This window comes from Rattus norvegicus, chromosome 4, assembly GCF_021556685.1.
Source record: "Rattus norvegicus strain SHRSP/BbbUtx chromosome 4, alternate assembly SHRSP_T2T, whole genome shotgun sequence".
In the NCBI taxonomy this organism is placed as follows: Eukaryota; Metazoa; Chordata; class Mammalia; order Rodentia; family Muridae; genus Rattus; species Rattus norvegicus.
Window position 1 is genome coordinate 183,222,468 of NC_141537.1, and position 22,955 is coordinate 183,245,422.

General features: G+C 45.2%; 1 protein-coding gene across 4 annotated transcripts in view; it reads right to left on the reverse strand.

Moving 5' to 3' along the window:
• Positions 1-2,596: 2,596 nt before the first annotated feature.
• Tmtc1 (transmembrane O-mannosyltransferase targeting cadherins 1) overlaps positions 2,597-22,955 on the reverse strand; it is a 209,708-nt gene continuing 189,349 nt past the window's right edge. The window contains exons 13-19 of one of the 4 annotated variants that reach the window (XM_087658354.1): positions 18,775-18,877; positions 16,886-17,021; positions 16,217-16,361; positions 15,200-15,337; positions 14,163-14,285; positions 12,739-12,816; positions 2,597-8,192 (exon numbers count right to left, since the gene is read on the reverse strand). In XM_087658354.1, coding sequence (XP_087514480.1) covers positions 8,052-8,192; positions 12,739-12,816; positions 14,163-14,285; positions 15,200-15,337; positions 16,217-16,361; positions 16,886-17,021; positions 18,775-18,877 — 864 coding nt within the window. In that variant the 3' untranslated portion in view covers positions 2,597-8,051. 4 annotated transcript variants of the gene reach the window in all.

Here is a 22,955-nt window from a genome sequence, read left to right on the forward strand (position 1 = left end):
GCACCAGTCAACAGCGCTGGCTAGTCAGGCATCCCGTGACTGTCAGTGGAAAAGGAGCCTGTGACAGCTCCTGATTCTGCCTTATTTCCCATGGCAACCTTCCCCTTTCACATGGGAAGTGCAACCCTGGGAGAATACAAGGTTGGTAAAGTTGAGGCAGACAGCAAGAATACAAGCATCCAAGTTCCCACAAAGATAGAGCAAGAATACAACAGGTCCTTTTGCTGCAGGTTATTTGATCACACTGTAAAACATGAGATTGTGTTGTTTATGGGGGCGAGGCACTTCTAGACGTGGTGTGGGTCAACCTTAGCAGACACCTTTAATCCCTCTGTCTGGAATACAGACATACCCTTAGTATATAGCTTTAATCCCAAACAATAAAGGTAGTTTATAGAGGGAAGTACCCATGTTTAAAGTGATGTCTAATTGAGTGGCAGACAAAGTGACAAATCAGAGAAAGAACTGACAGGATAGGCTGTCCAACTCTCATGAGAAGAGAGAGAAAAGGGAAGCTACTTAAGAGAGCAGCACAGAGGAGGAAGGAAGGAGGCGGTTTTATCAGAGTTTTACAGAGACAGGTTGCAGGGAGAGAACAAGCCAGAGAACGGGAAGGAGACAGAGGATTAGAATATATTACCAATGTCAGTATGAGGCAAAGAGGAACAATTCAGTCAGAAACTCAGAAAAGCTGGATTGAATCTGTCAGCTTGTAGAGGAGTTTGAGTCAGAACAGCTGAGTTGAACCATCCAGTGAGAGTTCAGAAAGAACTGGGAAGAGGCGAGCTTATTCAGCAGTGATTCTTGGAGGCAGAAAACATTCTAGGCCTAGATAAGATTTATACACAGAGGGTAGAAGCTTCCAGGAGTAGGTCTAGGTTAGCAGACAGAGGCAGTAAGCCTCCGGGATGACGATGACACTACTTCAGGAGAATAAAAATTACTTTTACATCTGTTTTGCTGTACTAGAATATTAAGGTATACAGCATAAAGATCCCTCTGCCTCAAGAATATTGCTGGGTTCAGGTCCACTGCCTGTAACTTCCAATTCCAGATCTGGTGCCCTCTTCTGGCCTCTCTGGGTGCTTGCATGCATGTGGTGCATATGTGTATGTGTATACATTCCTACCTACATATACAGAAAATAAATGTTTGTTCTAAAAGAGCATTTAAAAAAATAAAAAGTCATGGGTATCACTGTTCAGACCTAACATCCACCAAATATGGAGATTCCCCAACTACTATTCTGGGGAACAGAGAAAGATTCCAGGCCATTTCCCTGATTTTTTTTATCAGCCTCTAGGATTCCACACCTCAGTGCTGCAGGAACCCACACAAGTGGTCATACTCGCACACAGAACCTGTGCTTAATTTAAGGCTTTACTTTGTCAAGATCTCAGTCAGATTCCCCAGCCTGGCTCAGAGGCCCCCAAATCACTCAACTGTAAGAAACCCCCCTTAATTTCTTCAGGATTCTTACAAGAACATGCCACAGCCAGCTCAGGTTGATCAGAGCTTGCTCAAGACCCTGCATCTGCCCCTGTGCTGCCCTAACAGGAGAAAGCCAAGGCAGGAGAGAACCAGCCATGCCTCTGGCACTAGATTTGGATCGAGAACTGGAACTGAAGACACTGGGACCACTAGAGTCTAAGGGAGAAGCTTGCAAACTTCCAGTTCAAAGCATTTCACCAAGGCAGGCCTTCCTTTGGGCCATACTGGCCACAACTACAGGTAATTCAGAGTAGCCATAGAGATGTGATCCTTACCTGGTAGCGGAATCCAGGAGCCTCCATCACCTATGTTCTATGGGGGTCAAAGGGCAGCAGCAGCAGCAGCAGCAGCAGCAACAGCAGCAGCAACAGCAGCAGCAACAGCAGCAGCAGCAGTCCGTCCCCTGGCAGAGGCCCTATGGTTTCCCGGTTATTTTCAGCCTCTGTGTCCACACACTGCCGACACCAAGTGAGGAAGGTGAGCTGAAAGTGCTGTTTGATTCCACCCAAGGTACTATGGGGCTGCATCTGTCACAGATCTGGAGACAGTGTCCCTCATGATCTTCCGGCTTCACTGTCATCTTTGTGTTTCTGGTTTCCTCCTGCCCCGACCTGGCCCTGAGTTTTGATGGAGTTTGTGGTGTTTCACCCCTTTTGTGTTAGTGATAGGATGCTTGTGTCCCCACTCATTAGTGAGCTTGAAGACAGAATCAGCAAAAGCTAGCAAGCAGAGGAAGAGGAAGGATAACACAGAGGCTAATTGGGGTGCATAAAGTTGCATGAGGTAAAGTCTGAAGCTAGAGGGAGAGGGAGAGGGGGAATGTGTGTGTGTTGGGTCTAGGTAGAGCTGAACCCCTGATTTCTAACTTCTGTTTGCATGAAAAAGGCCCAAAGACCCCCACAAAGCCAGCAGAGGGCAGTCTCCCTGGAGATGTCTGCCAAGAGAGACAAGGGCAGAGCCTCCTGCAGAAGAGAAGTAGGCAGTCCTGTGGACCAGGTGCCTGACAGATAAGGACCGGCCATCTTTACTTTTGGAGCCCAGATTTACTAGCAAAAAAGACTATTGATGGAATCTAATCAGAGAACATGACTGAGGCCAGACAGAATTCTTATTTTACCATGTTTTATATAAAATAGACATTTACATAAATTTTATTTTTGAAAGACTTAGGCAAAGTATACAGTCAGACTTATATGGAGGAATACTTTAAGCAGCATAGCAAAAATAACGCAGGTGTACATTTATACACGATCACCCAAAACAGGAACATTGAGCAATAGGAACAAAGAACAGGTCCTGACAGCAACACAGCGATTTCCACACAGTCAAAACCAGCCCTGGCCTCTGCAGACGCCCCAGTCCCCTGGAAGGAACGTTATCTTTTCTCCCAGGAACCTGACAGGGTCACTGTAAGAACTTTAAGCACACAGATGTAAAGTAAGAGTTAACTGCTCTTGTCATGTTACATATCTGGACAACCCAATCCTTCCCGGGGTTGTTTATGTGTCTTGTGGTTGTGGTGCTCACTACCAAGAATAACGGGGTGGGGGGAGCAAGATCATTATCTCCACAGATGCGTAGTGCTTTTCAAAGCATTGGAGAGGCTCATGGTGTTTCCCGGAACCATTGGACAGGACGGTGCTTCATGGGGGCCAGGCTCCACTGAGAAAGGCCACCCTGCCTCAGTGATGCAGCTCCTCAGAGTGATGATAGGATTAGAACTCTGAAGCACTAATCTTGAACTAGTGTGCCCCCATAATGGGCCGACAGCTAAAAAACTCCCAAAGGATACGCACATTAGGAACTTCCGGATTCACTGTGACTATAGAGTGTGCCCCCAACAGTGGAGAAGGTAGCCTGGGTCTCTGCATGCAGGTGTTTCTAGTTACAACAGCTGATGACCTACATTTGCAATCAGACCAGGACTATGCACTGTGAGGCACTGTCTTGTTTTTAAAGTTACATGCCCTGGTGGCTTTAATCAGAAGAGTCCGGGTGATCAAAATAGAGTATTTTCACATGAGTTAATCTGACGGCTTCACATATTTTTTTCTATTCTCTGGTCTCTCTTTGATAGGAAGTCATGGTTTGTACTACAGTTATTAATCTGCTCTCTCAGAACAATAAGCTCACAGAAACAAAAACATTGCAAGTGTTTTCAGAACTATACAACATGCTTTGCATTGAAAAACTCAGAATAAGGGCAAGAATTATACATTTCCACCACTGTTTTCAGTATTCCATAGCCTTAGCTTACACAGTTGCTGTCCGGAAGTAAGGTTTGAAAGACATCTATAGTTTTACACATAAAAGGATGCCATTTAGATACTTGGGCTTTGCTGTATTTGGGCAAGACTAACCTATAACCGAAACTGTAATACGAAAACAAAGCAAGAACAACCTAACTCCTCAGCCCAGCTACGTGCGTGTATCGTTCCTGTCAGAAGTCTTATCCTCCAGGGTGGACTAGCCACAGACAGAGAAAAGAAAGGCATTTTTGCTTAGGATTCTTTAAAAAAAAAGTTTGTATGAGCATGTGTTTTGTTATTGTTGTTGCTGTTGATTTGTGGTTGTGTGTGTGTGTGTGTGTAGCCATGGCTATCCTGGAACTCACTTTGTAGACTAGGCTGGCCTGTAAGAGTTCTGCCTGCCTCTGCCTCTGCCTCTGCCTCTGTCTGCATCTGCCTCCCAAGTGCTAGGATTAAAGGTGTGCACCGTCATCACCTGGCTCATAAAACAAAACAAAACAAACAAAACAAAACAAAACCCCATTTTGAATAAGTATAGTCAAGAACCAAACGACAAAGCCCAGAGTCTGTGCCAGGCAGAGGCAAACACTGAGCCGGGGCGACTTCTAAGAGCCCAGAGAAATCAGGGTTCTGTTTTTTCATTTGTTATCTTTGGCACCTTGCCTGGTAGGTGCCCATGGCAAGGCAGTGCCTTTCCATCTGATACCCAAGCATCGTCTAAATAGAAGGGCAAATTGTAGTCCAGTTGCTACAAGCATAAAGCCACCCAACTTAGCCACCTGCCGGTACGTCTAGGACTTGACCAACCCATGGAGCAATGACTCATTCTTTAAGTCATTTTACAGAAATCCCCTTGGTAAAAGTCACAAACCTCCTTAGTTAAAGTGCTCAGCCCTGCAGGGCTTTGCTATCACCAGAGAGCTGGGTCTTAGGGAGTGTGGAAGGGTCCTAGTTCTCTAAATGCAGCCAGTGCTGGGAGGCCCTGTGCTGGAGGGAGGGCCTCATTACTACCCATGCTGCTCTGTAATCAGAAGGATATAAACTGTCTGCTAACAATCACAAGAAATGAGACATTTACTTTCTTTTCTCCCTTGGTTCAGTCACCCCAGGTTAGCTTCTATAGTGTGGTTTGGAATTTTTATTTAGTCTGGCTGAAAGCTGTAAAGAAGCCTGTGAAATTCTGCTGTAGACTTCAAAAGAGAACTTGCATGCTAATATAGGATCTCTTTGCATTGTGACAAGCTTCAAAAGAAACAACTCTGGGGCTGAGCTGTCACTGGTAGCCAGTGATAGAAGGTCTCCTGGCATGCATGAAGTTCCAACCCCAGATCCACACAAACAAACAAGGGCCCCAGGCCTCAAAGAGCACTATTTCCCCATGGTCTCCACATTTTTGGTCCATTTACCTGCATTCCACCACCAAACCAGGTTTTATAAATGACATTAATATCATCTGAATCATTTTGAAAAGTCCTAACCAAAGGATCCCCAGGCCATTCCTATTAACTTGTATGTCAATGGGCACATGAACGGACTGTCGCTTAGGTGAATAAAGACAGGTCTGAAAAGGAATGGTGGTGGGAAGGGCTACAAGGATGTACGCAAGGGCTCTGTATTTAAGAAGAACTTCAGGAATGCAATGCTGGGGTTCAGAACAGGCAAAGCAAATCCTGATTTGTTTTTTGACTCCTTCCTACCTAAGGCGTATTTCAGAATTCTGAGACGCAGGGCCGGACACAAACAAACAAACAAACAAACAAACAAACAAACATTAAGAATAAATTTAGCCGAGGACAGAGCTCAGGGGGAGAGTGCTTCCTGGAGTGTACAAGGTCCTGGGTCTGATCTCAGCATGGATGATAAGACACCACTAGGACAAAGCCAGATCTGTGCCAAGGCTTCAGAAACAGCTCTCCAGTCAACCATGGAGCACACGCCTGCTAATGGCAAAACAGGAGCATTTTCATGACATGCCAGGCTGTTTCTGCTGTGATAAAGATGACTATTCCACGTCACAAGGACCAAATAGCATGTTACAAAATACACTCAACAAAATACACTCAACCAGTCTGCAATTGATTTTCTCACAGGAAATGTTTCAGCCATGGAAACCACCTCACTGGTTCATTTCAATAGAGGATCCAGAATATCTGGGCCAACAAAGCAAGCTGACTTTGCTTTTCTTTGTGGACAGTGCTTTATTTTCACTGCTCCAGGAGATGCCAAAGTGGGCAGACAAATGGGAAAGAAGAGAGGCCCAGATACGGCAGTCTCCTAGATGCCATGTGGCCTTTTCTCCTCTGAAAGGTTTCCGTTGTAATTGCCTTTTGAATTATTCTAACGAGTGTATACTGAGACCTTCTGAAGAACTGTCAGTAAGGCGAAGTCCTGTCAAATGTCATAGTTCAAGCTGTCCCATTACTTTTTAATGCATTCATTCTGTTAAATACTATTATGACTGAGAGGTGACTTTTACCAAGAGTCCCTGCCATCCAATTTAGGGGCTATGGATTATTTTATAATAAACACTATAGTACATTTTCTGACCTTAGGACTAAAGACTTATATGGGGGAAAATTCCATTTAGATGGAAGAAAATAAGATTCCAGATCAATTTATGATATAATTTATATAATGTTGGCAGAAGCCAGGTAACGAAAACTGCCCCCCCCAAAAGCAGGTGTGTATTGGATCAAACTCTCTCACCACGCCTTTCCACATACATTTTCAACTTTACCTGCTACAAAAATAACACACAGAGGCACTGCATCCTGCCTTAGGAAGCAGAGGTTTTCTCTCGGGCCTGGCTGCTGTGGTCAGATGCTTTTGGTCTCTAGCTGTCACGTCTGAGACAGTGCCTCTGCATCACGACCTGCATGGCCTGTGGTGTCTTTGTTTTCAGTGATGAGCCCTTCTAACTCCTTCACTCCCCAAACACCAAGCTGACCCTAACTCCATTAGTTTTAATGGAAAACAACCAATAGGATTTGGGGAGACTGTCAAAGCTTTCCCATTTTGCAATTTTCATACACATGGTTTTGAGAGCTGCCATCAAAATGACTATGTACAGAGGCTAAAAAAAAAAACAAGAATTGTGGATATATATTAAATATTTTATAAGTTATACAATAAATAACACCAAAAATAATGTCAATTGTGATTTCAACTTTGCCTTCCTTATTTTCAAATATAAATATATTTTTTTAAAAAATTATGAATTTAGACTTCATCCTAGAGTTTTAGAGTATTCTCTATGACGTCTCCAAACTCACTTGCGTTTTAAATACAGAATCCTCACTAAACCTCAAAAGTCAGTGACAGAATACTCTTCCCTCTAGAGTCTGTGAGGAATTCTGTAATATAATGTAAAGATTCCTCAGTGCTCAAATATATCATTCAGAAACAATAAACCTCACAATCTTGACCTTACGAGAATAAAGCAGAGTCTTCTCTGGCCCGACCCTTTAACACTTCTACGCAGAGTGCAGCCGGCAGCTCCCCACCTGAGCAATACATTTCAGGGTCCCAACCTCATGGTTAATGCACTCAGAAGGTTCAGCGTGGAGAAACAACTCTTGGAATACAGTTCAAACATTTAAAACATTTCCATAGAGAATCAAGGATGGGGAGCTCTGATTTTCTATAGAGATAAGCATAGCCACATACAACTCTAGAAGATTCCATCTTGGTGTTTTAGGCACTAAAAAAAAAAAAAAGAAAGAAAAAGAAAAAGAAAAAAAAACCAAAAAAAAAAAAAAAAACCCCATATACCAGAGAAGAATTTAATGTACTTCTCCAAAGGTGCTTAATGATACCCTTGGGGGATATTAGCCCAAGCCCAGCTATCAAGTGCTCTGCTCCCCTGCACTCCACAGGCTCTACCAATGCTCTCTTCACCACCAACTCTAGATTCTTGAGAATTAACTGAACTTGCTCTAGATTTCACAAGGGCTGACTTCAGAGAATACATGCTTTCTTAGGAACAACTGCTGTGTTTACAGGACTTCGGGTCTCTGTATTTCTGGGCTATAGTAAGAATGGAGGTCACTATCTGCTGCCAAAGCACTGCTTAATATCCTGGGGACTGGGAGTCACACAGGAGCCGGCCAAACATGCACTTGCTTATCCCCCTTCCCTGCAGACAGTCTGCTCCCCTCTGCTGTTTCTCTTCATGGAAACAACTCTTTCAGCACAGTCATCAGTGATCGTCTCCCACTGTGCCATCAGGAGAGCCTGCTGAGGGTAAGCAAGGCCTCCCCAAGTCTGTCTTCTTCCAGCCTGCTGAGTCCCACGTGACTGTCCTTTTTTGATCTATGTTTGATCCCGCTCTCTGACTTCTTGTAACCTCCTCTCCAGGCGATCCAGCTTGGCCAGATTTTCCTTCAGCAGCTTGCTCTCTGGTACCAGCCTCAGGGCTCTCTCATAATAGACCCTTGCAGGCACATAGCTTCCCTGCAGGGAAAGAAAGAGAGCAAGACTCCGTTCAGTACAACCCTCTGAACACAGAGAAGGGACCTCCCTTCCTCTGACTGCCAGTAACCAAGGCTCCCCTCAGGAAACCATGGAAAATATCCGTGGATATTTTCATCCTTATCTCTTGGTGCTTTGGGAGAATCCATTTGTTTTAAGAACCAGCCAGCTGGGGAAATGTGGAGGCTGATGGTTACAGCATAAGTTTCAATGGCAGAAACAGATTTCAGCTTTCTCAGTATGGAGAAAAGAGAACCATTTTATAGTGTTCTCAGCAGGTTAGCACAGATCTGCTATTCTCTGTAAGCAAATAGGCTTAGGGTGGGGCCTGGAGGAGAGAGAAAATAATTAAACAGATACCCGTTTTATCTTAGTTTGTTCTGATTTTTACTTTGAAACACAAAAGCAGCCTTTACCGAAAGCTTTACACAATGAAAAGACTCAATTAAAGAGATAGACTTGGAGCCATCACAGCACCTACATGATGGCTCACAACCATAACCACCGGTGACTCCAGTTCAAGGGATCCAACACTCTCTTCTGACCTTTGTGAACACTGCACGCACATGGTGCACATACATGCAGTTAAAAGACGCATACACACAAAATAATAACTTTAAAATATTTAAAGATGGACTTAGATTTATCTCCTAGCCATCGTATTTGGCGAAAAGCACCAGCTAGCCACCGCAGAAGGGCAGAAGGAACATGACCTCTGACATGCTGAGCATTCTGTCAATACTCATCTGTTTAATACCTCTAAGACCAGTGTGCCTGGGTCCAAATGGCCACTGACAATTGGGCAGAACTAGAGACTTTTTCCTATTCCTCTTTCTATTGCCTAATGCATCATCTTCTTCATCTGGTGCAGCCTTGCAGATCTGTATCCTTTGCTCACTGGCCCGGGAAGCTCATGAGAGCAGCAAACAGTTGCTGGGAGCTGAGGAAGGAGACTCCTGGAAGTTGGGTAGGAGGCTCTAGAGCACGGCTGAGGGGGCTTTCAGAGACGCAGGTACTCTTGAGTCACCCACACTTCTGTAAGAGACACCACCAGAGATTCCCCGCCTCACCTTTGACAGGACCCTTTCTGTGGTCTGCTCTATCTAGAGCATGTGTTTAGACCTTCCCTAGGAAGCTGCCAAATTTATTCCCATCCTAAAACTATGAACTGATTTTCTATCATCCTCAGCTGTAGCTCCCATGAGGGTCGACACCAGAGATGTTTCACATTTCCATCACAATTAAAACAACTCCTCTCTAGGCTAGCAGCTAATGTTTACCAAGATGGATGCATCTTCCCACATGTGACTGTGTGGAAAGAGCTTAGGTGTTGCCTGATACCACAGTGAAACCCCCACGGGATGCTGTGGCCACCCCATCACTGGGTAGACTGTTCAGTTTCTGTGATTCATGTTGTCTATGTGTGCAGCTGGTAAAAGCTAAAGTGGAAATGAAATTGTGCCCTGAGTACCAGTAATGGCTCATGGAGGCAGACACAACTCCTCAGAACAGGAGCCCCATTCTGCGGCGTTGCTGTTTGCTGACTCCAGCGTCCTCTTCCAAGTCTCCGGTTTCTAAGCGTAGTGTGTATGTGGGCACCTGCATGGTTTTAGATCCAAGAGCTCTCAAAATACCCCATATAGTGGGTTCTTAAGTTCTTGAAACCTACCCTAAATTTGGGTCTCACCCTTAGCCTTGGTATTGTCTCAGATCGCTGGGTTTCTCTGCTATTTTGGACAAAATCTAGTTTACTTTCTCTCCCTCGAATTGTTCTTTTCTTGATTCAACTGTAAACCCTGTTTGTTTACTTTTTCAATTATATCCATTAAGTCAATGACTCCAATTCTATGCTGTGTAGGAACTGGAATGATCTGATTTCTAGAACTGACTTTTAATTAAGACAAAAACCATCGGTCATACCAGACACATTTCCTGGACCCATTGTTGTTATCAGCTCTGCCCCTAAGACAGTGAGACACAGAGCAAGCTTGGCACCACAGAGCCTTCTACTGTACAGTAGCATTCTACGGACGGTCATCACCAGGTCACGTTGAAATAGTATTCTGAAATATGGCTTGGATGATGGAGTCCTCTTAGAGGGTGTTGTTCCAGCCCATCTACTTCATTTTATGTAGAAGTTCATGGAACATACTAGAGAATGAATATCCCTAACCCAAAAAGTGCAAAATGTTCAAAGTCTGGCACTTTCTGAGCAGACAAGATACCATAAATTGGAGATTCTGTAGCTGACCTCATGTTAAACTACAGACACACTAAAAAACCCTATACAATTACCAGCAGCATCACCGAGAAAGCTGGAGTGAATGCATTTAGCCTTGACTGTCCATGTCTGAGGCACTTCAGGTCACAGGCACTGACTTGGACATTGAGTGACGAGTGTCCTTCCTTCCTAGTGTGGTCACAACTCTCATGGTCTTCTCCCCATCTGTACCACTCCATGTAAGGCCTTATATTTCGACTCTTCACCTCCATAACCCTTGGAAGCCCACTCTCTCCAGTCACAGGGCAGAAGCCAGTTAAGGTGAGTAGCACTGTGATGAACACTCCTTGCAAAAGACACAGCAAGTCCAGGATTGTTGCTGCATGCCTAATGATAATATCCTGGACTGTGATGGTGGCTTCAGCGTGACACTGCCAAGCTGTGTGCCCACCACACATCATTCAAATTCACCCACAGGACTGTTACGCCATGACTGTGGGAGTTTCCTGTTGCTCAGGCTAATCCATGATGTCTGCAGGGACAGCACTGACTAGTTTAAATGGATGCTAGTTACACTTGGAAATAGTACACTCAATAGACATATTAACAACTGAACTTTGATTTTTGGTATATTCCATCTGAGAAAATTGTACATAATTTTTTAAAAACAAGTACTAAACATACAACTTAAATATTTAAACAATTGCACTATTCTAAAGAAAGTTTTACAGCTAGGTGCGTTGAACATCTCACAGTCCTGCAGACCAGCTCTGTGTTCTGAGCAGCATGTGCACACGAGCCCCTGCACCGAGGTGTGCCATCCCCCACACTGAGGTCTGCTATCTGTGTACCAACCCCCCACACTGAGGTGTGCCGTCCCCCACACTGAGGTGTGCCATCCCCTACACCGAGGTGTGCCGTCCCCCACACTGAGGTGTGCCATCCCCTACACCGAGGTGTGCCGTCCCCCACACTGAGGTGTGTTATCTGCACAGCTACAAGCCCCTGTACCTTTGCTGCCTTACAGTGCTCAGTGCCTGTGGAAGGAAAACACTGGAGGCCCCTGGACATCCTCATCACCACAGTCTGCACCCCTGTAGAGTCTGAGAGGAGCATGCAGACAAGTTCGCTCAACAAGTCAGACCTTGGCATCTTTGAAAAGTCCTTCAGGGACCCAGCTTACCTGGCATGAAGCCCAAGTTTCTGGGAAGCTCTTGTAGGCCTCACTCTCCTGGGCCTCAGCTTCTACCTTCTCTTTTCCTCTGACCGGTCATGCTCCTGCCTGCCGTTTCCTAAGCTCACCGAGTACCTGCAGCCTCAGACCTCTGTGTGCTCCTGTTTGTTCACATGACTCAATCCTTTCAGCTCCTTGCATTCTGCAGGAGCCTTCTTCTGAGAGCCCTGCCAACACTCTCGTCTTTCTCTATTTTTCTCACATGCGTCTTACCATCTGATATATTCTAGGCATGTGAGTATGTGTATATTTACTGCCTGTCACCCCAAACTGGAGCACAGACTCCAGTGGACAGTACTTTCTGGCTTGTCTGATCACTGTTACATGCTCAGTGTCTAGATGTGCACCGGTCTCGCAGGATGGATGCTCGGTAGAGATACCAGTGAGATGAATGAGTATGGATGTGAATGAATCATGACATATCTTTGACTTTATTGACTATAAACAACAATCCCACCCAGGGTCACTTTCAATCATTCTTGGCAGAAAGACTCACCAAAATTAGCTTCAGGGAATGTCGACTATAGCAGACAAATGTGCTTTCCACTAAAAGGTTAGGGAATAAAAATTATTTTCAACACACAAACTAAAGGGGCAGTAGAGATGGGTTGGCAGGGAAGAGTGCATAATGCTTTTACAGAAGACCCACATTCAGTTCTTAGCACCCACGTTGGACATCTCACTAGGGCCTGAAATCCCAGCTCTAGGGGACCAATGAACACCCTCTTCTGGCCTTGGAGAGCATTGCACTCAAATGTACAAATCCATGCTCACATATACATAATAAAAAATAAAAATAAAAACAGGAAATAGCAAAGCAGTATTTAAATTAACAGTCTGGTACTGCTGGTGTGTCAGCAAGCTTCTTAGGGTCAGTGCACACAGACTGCGACTGCTGTTGAGTGGCTTTCTTCCCAGCACATGTGACTCTCCTCATGATCAGCAGAGCATGGAGTTTAATTTAGAAACATTTAGAATGGGTTCATGATGTCTGCTGTTTAGAACGCCTGTACTCTAATTCTTTCAGAGAGAAAATGAACAGTGGCTCTGAACAATGTGAGTGCCACGCCTACCTGGATGTGCCGGATGCCGCCCATGTTCATCCATGCCTGGGCCTGGTCGGGGTCCAGGGTCACCGCAGCTTCATAGCTCTGAGCAAGGAAGGAAAGCTTCATGTTAGGGCTCTAGAGCACCTGAAGTACTGCAGACCTGTGCAGACCCTGTGCACACGGAGAGCATGATAGGTGACAGCCACCGGCAGGTGGCAAATCCAGTCTGTTATACTTTCAGAGCTGACAGTTTTGAAGTGGGTTCCCCTGAATGAGGGGACCCAGGGACTACTGTGACAACACAGTTCTGGCCTGCCCTTGGGGACCCAGGGATTTCTGAAACATCTTGTTTCTCTGGTTCTGCAGGAAAGCTGTGTGTGTGGCCATCCTCACCATAAATGAGCTGATGAGGAAGACTTCTGATGGGATTACAGAATCCAAGGAGTGTAGTTCAGTACAGAACGTAAGCTCAGCCAGCGTGAGGCCCTGGGCTCAATCCCCAGCACGTAAAATTTAAAGAACCCAGGGTGCTCTCCTGAGCAGCTCAGTGGTGGCCCAGCACCCCTGCAGCCTCCCGCTTGTTGCCAGGCTCCTAAAGCAGCATGCTCATACCACTCTTTGGGGATGTGGCTACCTGTCTTTTTCTTCTGCCTTTTCGAAGCTGATCAGAGCTGAAAAGTGGTGGCACACTTCTATAATTTTTGCTGCTCTGGGGCAAATGACTAGCATCTTAATGATGAAGTGTTTAAATCTGTTTTGTTTTTGTTTGTTTTCTGACTGTCCTTGAACTTGTGACTCTATTGACTGTACCTCTAGATCACTGCATCCTGCAGACACAGTAGGTTTTTAAACAAGTGTGTGTTGTGTATATGTGGTGGGTGTATATGCATGCCATTGTAAACATAGAGATGTGAGGCCAACTTGCAGGAGTCCATTCTCTCCTTCCACCATGTGGGTCCCAGGTGGTCAGGCTTGGAGGCAAGTGCCTTTACCCACTGAACCCTCTTGCCATCCCTGATAAGTACCTGATGTGGTACTTACTAAGCTTCAGAAGAAAAGTCACTGCAAGAATGGATGATCTGGAGGGGCCTCTGGAGGTAGAAGAGGGAATCCAAAGGTGCTGGGAGGTGTCACAAACAAGTACTTGCCCAAAGCTACTTGGATTCCAGTCTAGCATTGATAAAGGTTCTTGCAGAGAAAATAGGGTAGACCGTTTCTTTGGAATCCTAGAATATGGAATGGTTTGAATGCTTTCTATCCACGATAACTCAAAAGACAATGCAGAGGTACTGTCTCATCACACAAACACTGGGGGCTTAAGCGAGATGTAACAGTGGTGACTCATCAGAAGTTCCCTCTGGGACCCTCAGTGACTGAGGCTGTGTAGGCTCCCTCCCTTATTGACTGCAGTATTCACTTAAACTGAATGACAGTTTTGTGCGTCTTACCTCAAAGGCTTTGTCCAGAAGGTTCTGTTCTCTTAGCTGGTTTCCTTTTGTAAAGAAAAGTTCAGATATGACTTTTGGGTCCTTGGGCTTCAGTTGAAGAGCCTTCTCTATGGCCTCGAGTGCCTGCAGCAGTGGAAAGGAAGGAATCAAGAAGGCCAGAAGAAGGAACCCTAACTTAAGGAGTGGCAGTTACACCTCAGTTCACATCTGTCATCCAGTGTGGCACATGACGAACAAAACCAACAATGTTCTCATTAGGAATTAATAGCTCCAGAAAATCATTCTGTATACTCCAGGCTCCTCATTCATAGATGACCAAGAGGTAAACACACTGATTGGCTGCATGACTGCCATGGGGTTTGTCCTGATCACATGTCCTTCTGGACCTCCTGGCTCCTGTGTCTGCCCTACCTTTGCACACAAACATTGCTTAGAAGCACAATTTTGCCTTTCTGTTTAAACTTCGAAGTTTATCCTAGGGTCATGACCTTTCCCCAGGCCTGAGTGTTGGAAGGGGGTGGGGAGTGGTTCTGGTCATGTTTACATCTGAACTGTGTGGTCTGTTCCTCCTGTCCTCACACCTCAGGCCTTAGGCGTGCCCAATTGACACTCCCTTCATACAGGGCCATATGGAGCCCTGACCTTAACCAGCCAGGCCCTCTGATTCCCAGTGGGAACTTTATTGTTGTGTGATTTATTTTAATAGGTAGATAAAGAGTCATAGTTCTGATAGCCCTTCCAGGGCTGACATGAGGGCCGCATCAAACATTAGGACTTGGAGGGTCAGCAGACATGCAGGGGCTGGGCAGCTGGGCACAAACTGTAATTATGAGATAAGGTATCTCAGGAGGCAAGAGGGTGTCTGAGAGAAGCTCCCAATGGGAAGGATATGGAGACAAATGTTCTCAAGATTTCACAGCCTTGTGAATATGGTGCTGGAGGAGCATGTGGTGTGCACTACTTTCTCTGTAAGACCCTGCATGGCTCTGAGAGCCCTGGCAATCCTGCTTGTGTTGGGTGGCTGCATCCTTGGTTACCTTCTCATGGTGTTCCTGCTTGCTGTAGATTGCTGACAGGAGACGGTAGCATTCCAGGCACCTGGGCTCCTCGGATACTATGTGGCTGGTTATCTTTTCGGCTTCTTTGGTCTGACCCATCACTGCTAAAACCTGTGCCTGCAAAACAAGAGGACACTGAGCTTAGAAGACGCCCGGTCATGCCTTAGCACATGGAGCAGCCTCTGAAGAGAGACGTTAAACACACCCCAATGCACAGCATTTCAGAGAAAGCTGAATGGCCACAGCAGGGTTTAGCATTTGGCTGCTGATGTGTTTGGATGCAAGCATTTGGTTGTCACTGGTGGGAGTACTTCAGAGACCCAGCAAATGGTTTAGCGTCGTAAGATGTTGAAACATGCCAGGAAGTAGTTCCCTACCACCCTGACAGAACAGGATGTTTAAGAAGACGACAAGGCTGACGGAGGAAGGAGGAGGCATGAAATTCAAAACACTGAAATTAAAATGCTGGTGGTGCTTACTGCCCTTGGTTTGATAGCGTGCTGCAGCTACATGAGAGAATATCCTTACAGGAATCATGTAGGAAGTAAGTTAGAGAAAGTGGGTGGCATCTACAACAAACTGTCATGCCCACAAAGACACACCATGAACTAATGAGCGTGCGGACACATCTACACATCTGTATAAACACACGTCTGCTCACACTCACACACCAGTGGGAGTGACAGACAGATGCATCAAATACCCGCGTCAGGTATTTCAGACAATTTTATTTTTGTTTGGTTTGGTTTGGTTTGGTGCTGGTGACTAGAGCCCAGGCTCTGTGCATGCTAGGCAACCACTCTGTCAGTGCCCAAAGCTCCCTTGCAACTTCCTTTGATTAGTTTAAAGTTTCTAGAAACAAGGAGTCTCAACAAGGTGAGCATCACACAGAGGCGCCAGCACAGTGTTTCGCTTCCAGCTCAGAGGTTGAGCAGTCTCAGCTCTCTGTTTGCTGTACTTATATACCTAGTGCCACCTCCTCTCCCCTCTACTTACCAGAGCCAGGCGGAGATCCCTCTGGGAAGGCTGGAGTGAGACAGCTTCCCGGTACACTTCCAGTGCCTCCTTGTGTCGGCCAGTGTTGTAGTAGAGTGCTCCCAGAGGTGACAGCACCTCAGCCGTGCGGGCCACCTGCAGGGCACTACAGAGAGAAAGATAGACAGATGCTTCTTTCTGTGGACACATTCCCAAAGGTCTGTGCTTAGTGGAGGGAAGACTGTCCAGTTAGATACTTGCCTGAACTTAGTCTGTTTTGGATCAGGGTCACACTGTACCCTGGGTGAATGCCTGTGACCCACTAGCCTGGCCAACTGGGTCTCAAGCGTCTGTATTAGCAACAATGACTGACTTGCTCAGGTTCTGACAAAGTGGCAGCCTTACATCTGTTTCTATACTGAAATCGCTGCTTCATTTTGTGCTGTCATCCACAGCTCCAGAAAACTGGGCTAATTAAGGTAGAAAACTCCCCCCAACCTGAAGAGCACCGAGGCCTCAGCAGTCAGGTCCGTGTTGTGAGCACAGAACTACACTGCCATACTGTTCTGTCACCTGAATCGGCCACATGTGCTCCTGTGCTGAAAGCCTGTTGTCTGTTCCAGCAGCTAAGAAGCCTATGGAAACGGCTATGGCTCGGGGGGCCAAGGAAGCGGAGAGGAGGGACTGTACCGTCTGTACCACTCTTCAGCCATGCTGTTCTCTCCCAGGGACCTGTGGAGTCGGCCCAGGTTCACCACAGCCACATGATGGCTTGGGCTGAGCTGGATGGCCTGCTGGTAGTGAGCCACGGCCTTCTCGGGAAAGCCTGCAGTATGGTGGGATGGGAAGAGAACAGACCGCAGGAATGAGAGGCATGGCTACCCGTCTCCCTCTTGAGATATGCCGTCCTCTTTAGCGTGACAGCATCATGCCATCAGGCATGCAGCTTGTGGTCCGCCTGAATACTGGCCTCTTACGCTTGCCACTACTGACCTCGGACCATTTCATTATCCACCAACATGTACGAAGGAATTAGTAACAAGTCAGCAGTGTTGCTTGTTTGAGACAGAGTCTCACCCTTTAGCTAAGGCTAGCCTGGAAATCACTATGTAGCCTAGGTTGGCCTTGAACTCATATAAACCCACAGCTTCAGTCTAATGCTATGATGAAAGGCGAGAGCCACCACCACTGGTCAGGGTTATTTATCTAAGACACCGGTGCTTCCCACTGTACACAAAGCAGGTGGCCGTAGACTCTACAAGTCTGCGTCAATGCCCTTTTGACAACCTGTTATTGAAACATTTTATTGAAACGTTGAAAACATGTTATTCAATGTTATTTGTGTGTGTGCATGTGTGGGCGGCCATGCACATGCTTACTTACTGGGCCATCACATTGGCCTCGAAGGTGTGCATTTAATGTGACTTTAAACATACTAACAATGTCATTTTGCATTTGCCCAATGTGTTTATTAAAACCTCTATGCTCACAAGGCCTCCACAAAGAGGTATTTTTTAAAAAACCACCCAAACAAAACATTCTCTTTACAGGCATATATACTAATGGGTAAGGACCTTAAGAGACTTGATAACAAAAGTCAGAGTGAGACTCAGGTTTCCCTGATCCAAGAAGGTCCCAGAGAAGCTTCCAAGAAACTAGCTGATCTAGTTTGAATGATCTAAGGGGTAACTAACACACTGGATCCCTGGTCTTCACACTAATTTTTCCAGCTATGCTCTTTGAACACAGGCTTATCTAGGACCATGTCATAGGGTATTCAGTGATTTGTCAGGGTTCTCTCCAGAGGCTCCTGTGAGACTGTGGATGAGCTGAAAAGAGGCAGGCGAGTAGGTGCTCTTCTGGTCTCCCTACTTTAACGATGCATTATCATGTGTCTAATGCTCCAGCAGGGGGCACCACATAGCAATTTATGTGCAAAAATAAGCTTGCCTTCCCTTAGATGATCCAAATGTTAAGTTTATATTCTATTAAATGGAAAAGCTTCCCAGATCCTAGAAAATGAAAATCTTCTCAAGAACTCAATATTGAAAAAATAATAACCAGAACTGAATTCTCCTGCAGGACAAACCGTCTCTGAGCCGATAGGACAGAATGGCACTTTCGTATTAAAGCCAAGAGTCACCACATTACCTCTGAGGATTCATTACACATGAACACGGGGCTCTGCACAAATCTGTGTCCAGTTCTTCCCACCTCAGGAGACCACTGTGTCAACTGCTAGAACATCAAGGAAAAATTCCAGAGTCGGTTGTAAAGAGCAGCCACCATCTGTTGGAAGCTAGGCTTGGAGGTGGGTTCTCACTGAGGAAGTATAGCGCTGATGTGCAGCCCCGTGGATGTGGTAGCAAGAAAGACAGGATACCTGGGCTTAAGGCAAAGTTACTTCCTGCACTAGGGAGTTTCCTTATAGACAGGATTCCGAGCTGAGCTTAAGGATTTAGAAAAAGATGACACCCTCACGGTGTAGGGCGGTCTGAAGTATGAGCCACCTGCACAGCTGGTGACCTCCACTGGTGTGGGAGAGAAAAGGAACTTCAGCAGAGCGGTGTCTCACTCACCAGAGTCTACTAAGAAAACCGCGTAGTTGTTGTGTAAGTCTGAGCTGTCCGGACAGTTCTTTATCCCAGCCTGGTAAACGTCCTCAGCTTCCTTAAATCTTTCCTTTAGCAGAAAACACAGAAAAACAAAGTTTTATAAAATTAACAATACAGCAAAGATTCAGAGTGAGAAGGGAGCAGGGAAAAGAGAAAATGCATACTGAGTCAGGCACTAAGAAAGATATCATGGCTTTGCCTGTATTCAAGTCTACCCTAACCGTGCAGGAGCACAGGTGTGCTTCGTTCCTACCACTGCAAACATGCTGACACTAAGAAGCAGCATCTAGATGGGCCCAGACATGCATGTGCTAAAGCTCTGAGGATGAGTTTAAGTGGGGTTTCTTCTTTACCTTGGTGACTCTAGTGCAAACGCTGAATGCCAGTGCAGGTATTGAGGCACAGAGAGATGGCTGCTGGGCTTGGAGACAGAGAACTATGGGTTGACAACTGCATTTGAGAGAGAGCACTCACCTTCTTCCCTACCTTCCTCTAGGGAAGTTTTGAGAGCATGCTTGTGTGTGCATGTGTGACAGAGTCTGCATGCTCCATAGCCTAAGTTGACCTAACCTAACTCCACAGCCAGGCTTGTCTCTCTCTCTCTTTTTTTTTTTAATTTACATTTTATTTTTATTTTTTCCATTTTTTCTTTATTAACTTGAGTATTTCTTATTTACATTTGGAATGTTATTCCCTTTCCTGGTTTCCAGGCCAACATCTCCCTAACCCCTCCCCCTCCCCTTCCTTATGGGTGTTCCCCTCCCCATCCTCCCCCCATTGCCGCCCTCCCACCAACAATCACATTCACTGGGGGTTCAGTCTTAGCAGGACCCAGGGCTTCCCCTTCCACTGGTGCTCTTACTAGGATATTCATTGCTACCTATGAGGTCAGAGTCCAGGGTCAGTCCATGTATAGTCTTTAGGTAGTGGCTTAGTCCCTGGAAGCTCTGGTTGCTTGGCATTGTTGTTCACCAGGCTTGTCTCTTAACTCACTACAAGCCTCCTGCCTCAACCTCATGAGATGAGTGCTGGGATTGGGGACAGGTTTTAAGAGAGATGAGGAGCGAAGGCTGGTACAATGAAGGGAGGACTCTGTCTTACCCCTTCTCCTCTTGAAATAATCCCACAGCTCACGGAATGCTGTGTTCCTTTCCTCATTAAATCTGTGCTTTCTGAGGCCTGGGGAGATGGCTCAGTGGTTAAGATCATTGGTTGCTCTTTCAGAGGATGCAGGTTCAATTCCCAGAACCCACATAGCAGCTCACAAGTGTATGTAAACCTAGTTCCAGGGGATCTAACACCTTCACATTGACATGAATGCAGGCAAAACACCAATGCACATAAAATAAAAATTATTAAAAATTTTAAAATAAATTATAAAATTGGATGTCCAATATTAAAAGAATATAATTTATTTAAAAAGTAAGATAAATTCATGTTTTCTGAGTTGGCCTCTTCAAAGTGCTTATCTCTCTCCTTGAGGCATACCTCCAACCCCTATGGAACAGCCTACACCAACCACCATACCTCCAAAGGACCATTTTCTAACATCCCTCCAGCTCTGTGCACCTTAACATATTTTAATTATTTACAATTTAATAAACTTTAATTCAGAACCCAATGACTTACAGATATTTTTCTCTAGTCATCTAAAATCATTATATCAACTATTCTTTTGAAAACACATAGATTAAAATTATGTAAATAATGAAAGGTCCTGAGAACCATCCAAACACTGTAGCCAACAGTTTTATTTTCTAGTATTGTGTTAATGTCAGGTAAAAGAAGCCAATCCTGTACAGAGTACTTTGTGACTATCCCCTAGTATGCTAAAAGTTAGTTTGTCACAAGTCAGACATTTGACAATGGACGCGGTGGCCTGTCAGTGAAGGTGTGTGGGTGACAATCCTTCATGCTGCTCAGCAAGCCTGGCTGAGATCTGGAGCCTGGCGGGACACGCGGGCTCTTCACCTCATGCGGAAACACCAGTGGTGAGCGAATCTGGGCATTTCAGCTCCACTGAAGAAAGGGGAAAGTTTCCATGTGACAAGATTTACTTATTGAATCAGACCCATAGGCCAGCAATATGCAGATGTATGTTTCACAGATACCTTCTCTAACTGCCAAGATCAACAACTGTCACATACAGAGAAGATGAACAAAAACCTCAAAATAGGTACTTTATTCAGATTTAACAATAAGTCTGAAAGAAAGCTTTTTTGTTTGTTTCTTGAGACAGTGTTTCTCTGTGTAGCCTTGATTGTCTTGGAATTCACTCTATCCTAGATCTACACTGTAGCGTGCGCGCGCGCACACACACACACACACACACACACACACACACACACACATATACAGAATGTGTATATACATACAAACGTACACACATACATGCCCCCACATACACATACACACATAGATGCACACCAATGCATAAACATGCATACTTTTTAAAAAAAATAAGGAATTTTGGGTCTTTACCTACAAGATCCTATCATGGATGGGAAGAGACTTATAAAGTCTCCTCCCTTCTTGAGGAGCCACCATCAGTTAGTGGTAGCTGGGGAAGGAAGACACTTACTCCTCAGTGGTATAGCTTATTTAAAATAAGAAACTCTAACATAAATGATGCATCTGTATAAAAAGTACTTTCCAAAGCAAAAGGACAGCGGCATTAACTGAGGTATTTATTCCATTATATTATTCTGGGAATATTAGAGACAGAAATCACAGCCTCACACATGCTATTGAGTGGTATCCTGGCCCTATTCATTTAAATCTTTACAGATCCCTTTAATGTTCGACCATTAAAGTTAGCTGGGTACTCACACCAGCTTTTGTGACAGTGGTATTTAAGTGGTTTCTTTCATCGTTAGTTAAGTATGAAGAAAATTTGACCTGACGAGATGAAAAGCAGAAAGAACCTGTCATCTTTGTGAATTGTGGATATATCGTGTGAGCACTGAAAGCTGCTGTAAACTCACAGAAGGATGCCAGGAAAAGGAGAGCCCCTTTTATATCTGTAAGACTCCTGCCTAGATCACTGTGGACCCAGGGGTCTCCCTCTGCACCTCTGGGGAAGACACGTAGAGCATTGTCCATGGCACGGTGACACGGAGAATGTACAGGTGGTGTACAGCAGAGCATCCTAACAACAGGAAACAGTGTCTGACACAGCACAGGCCTAGACCCTACCTAGAAATGTGTTTGCTCTAAGCAATAAAACAAGACAGGCATGAAGTAACTGCTCACCAGTGGAGCTCGGGGAAGCTCCAGATGTAGCCATTCATTAGTGGAGTAGACTTTGCTAAGAAACTACTCAGCACACAGCAGCTCCGAAGCTGAAGCTGCCCAGTGGGGCCTGCCTCTTGCCTCTTCACTTTCACCACTGTTTTCTCTACTAAACAGTAAAGATCTACTTCAAGTGATCACATGACATTTACGAGAAATAGTTTATCAATATTTGATGTCTCTCATTTTCCTTCACATCCAACTGAAATGAATCAATTAGCTTGGTGATCTTCCTCCCTGAGGAAACACATTTGACATTTGTAATGCTGCATAGTCTTTGTCTCTCAGCAGAGTGTGAGCAGAGTGTGTGTGTGTGTGTGTGTGTGTGTGTGTGTGTGTGTGTGTGTGTGTGAGAGAGAGAGAGAGAGAGAGAGATAAGAGAGTAAAAGAGAAATGGCTGCTTGAAAGAGAGAAGCCAGACACTGAAAGGGTGTCTGGCTCAAGTCCCCAGACATCCTCCTTGGTGCACAGTGCTGTTCACACTGCTACAGGGCATTTGGACTCCCTGCTCCAGCATTCCTTTTCCATGACTAGGTCAAGACACACGACTTGCTACTTGAAGAATCTGTGGTCCTTAATAGGGTTTGTGTGGGGAGTCACCAGGAGCTAAATAATTAAATACATTCTTATATTAGGGCTCATTCCAAGTTGATTTAGCTCTGAGTGTGGAGTGTGACTGAACCAATTCATGACAGCACTGTAGAAGGAGAGAAACGGACTCATCCCTCTTACTAACTCACATGTTAAAACTCAATATTCGTTTACTCTGGTATTAAAATCATATCCCAAAACACATGAAAGGAAAATATTTTATAGCTGTTTTCATATTAATTGAGTTTTCCTGAATGCTATAA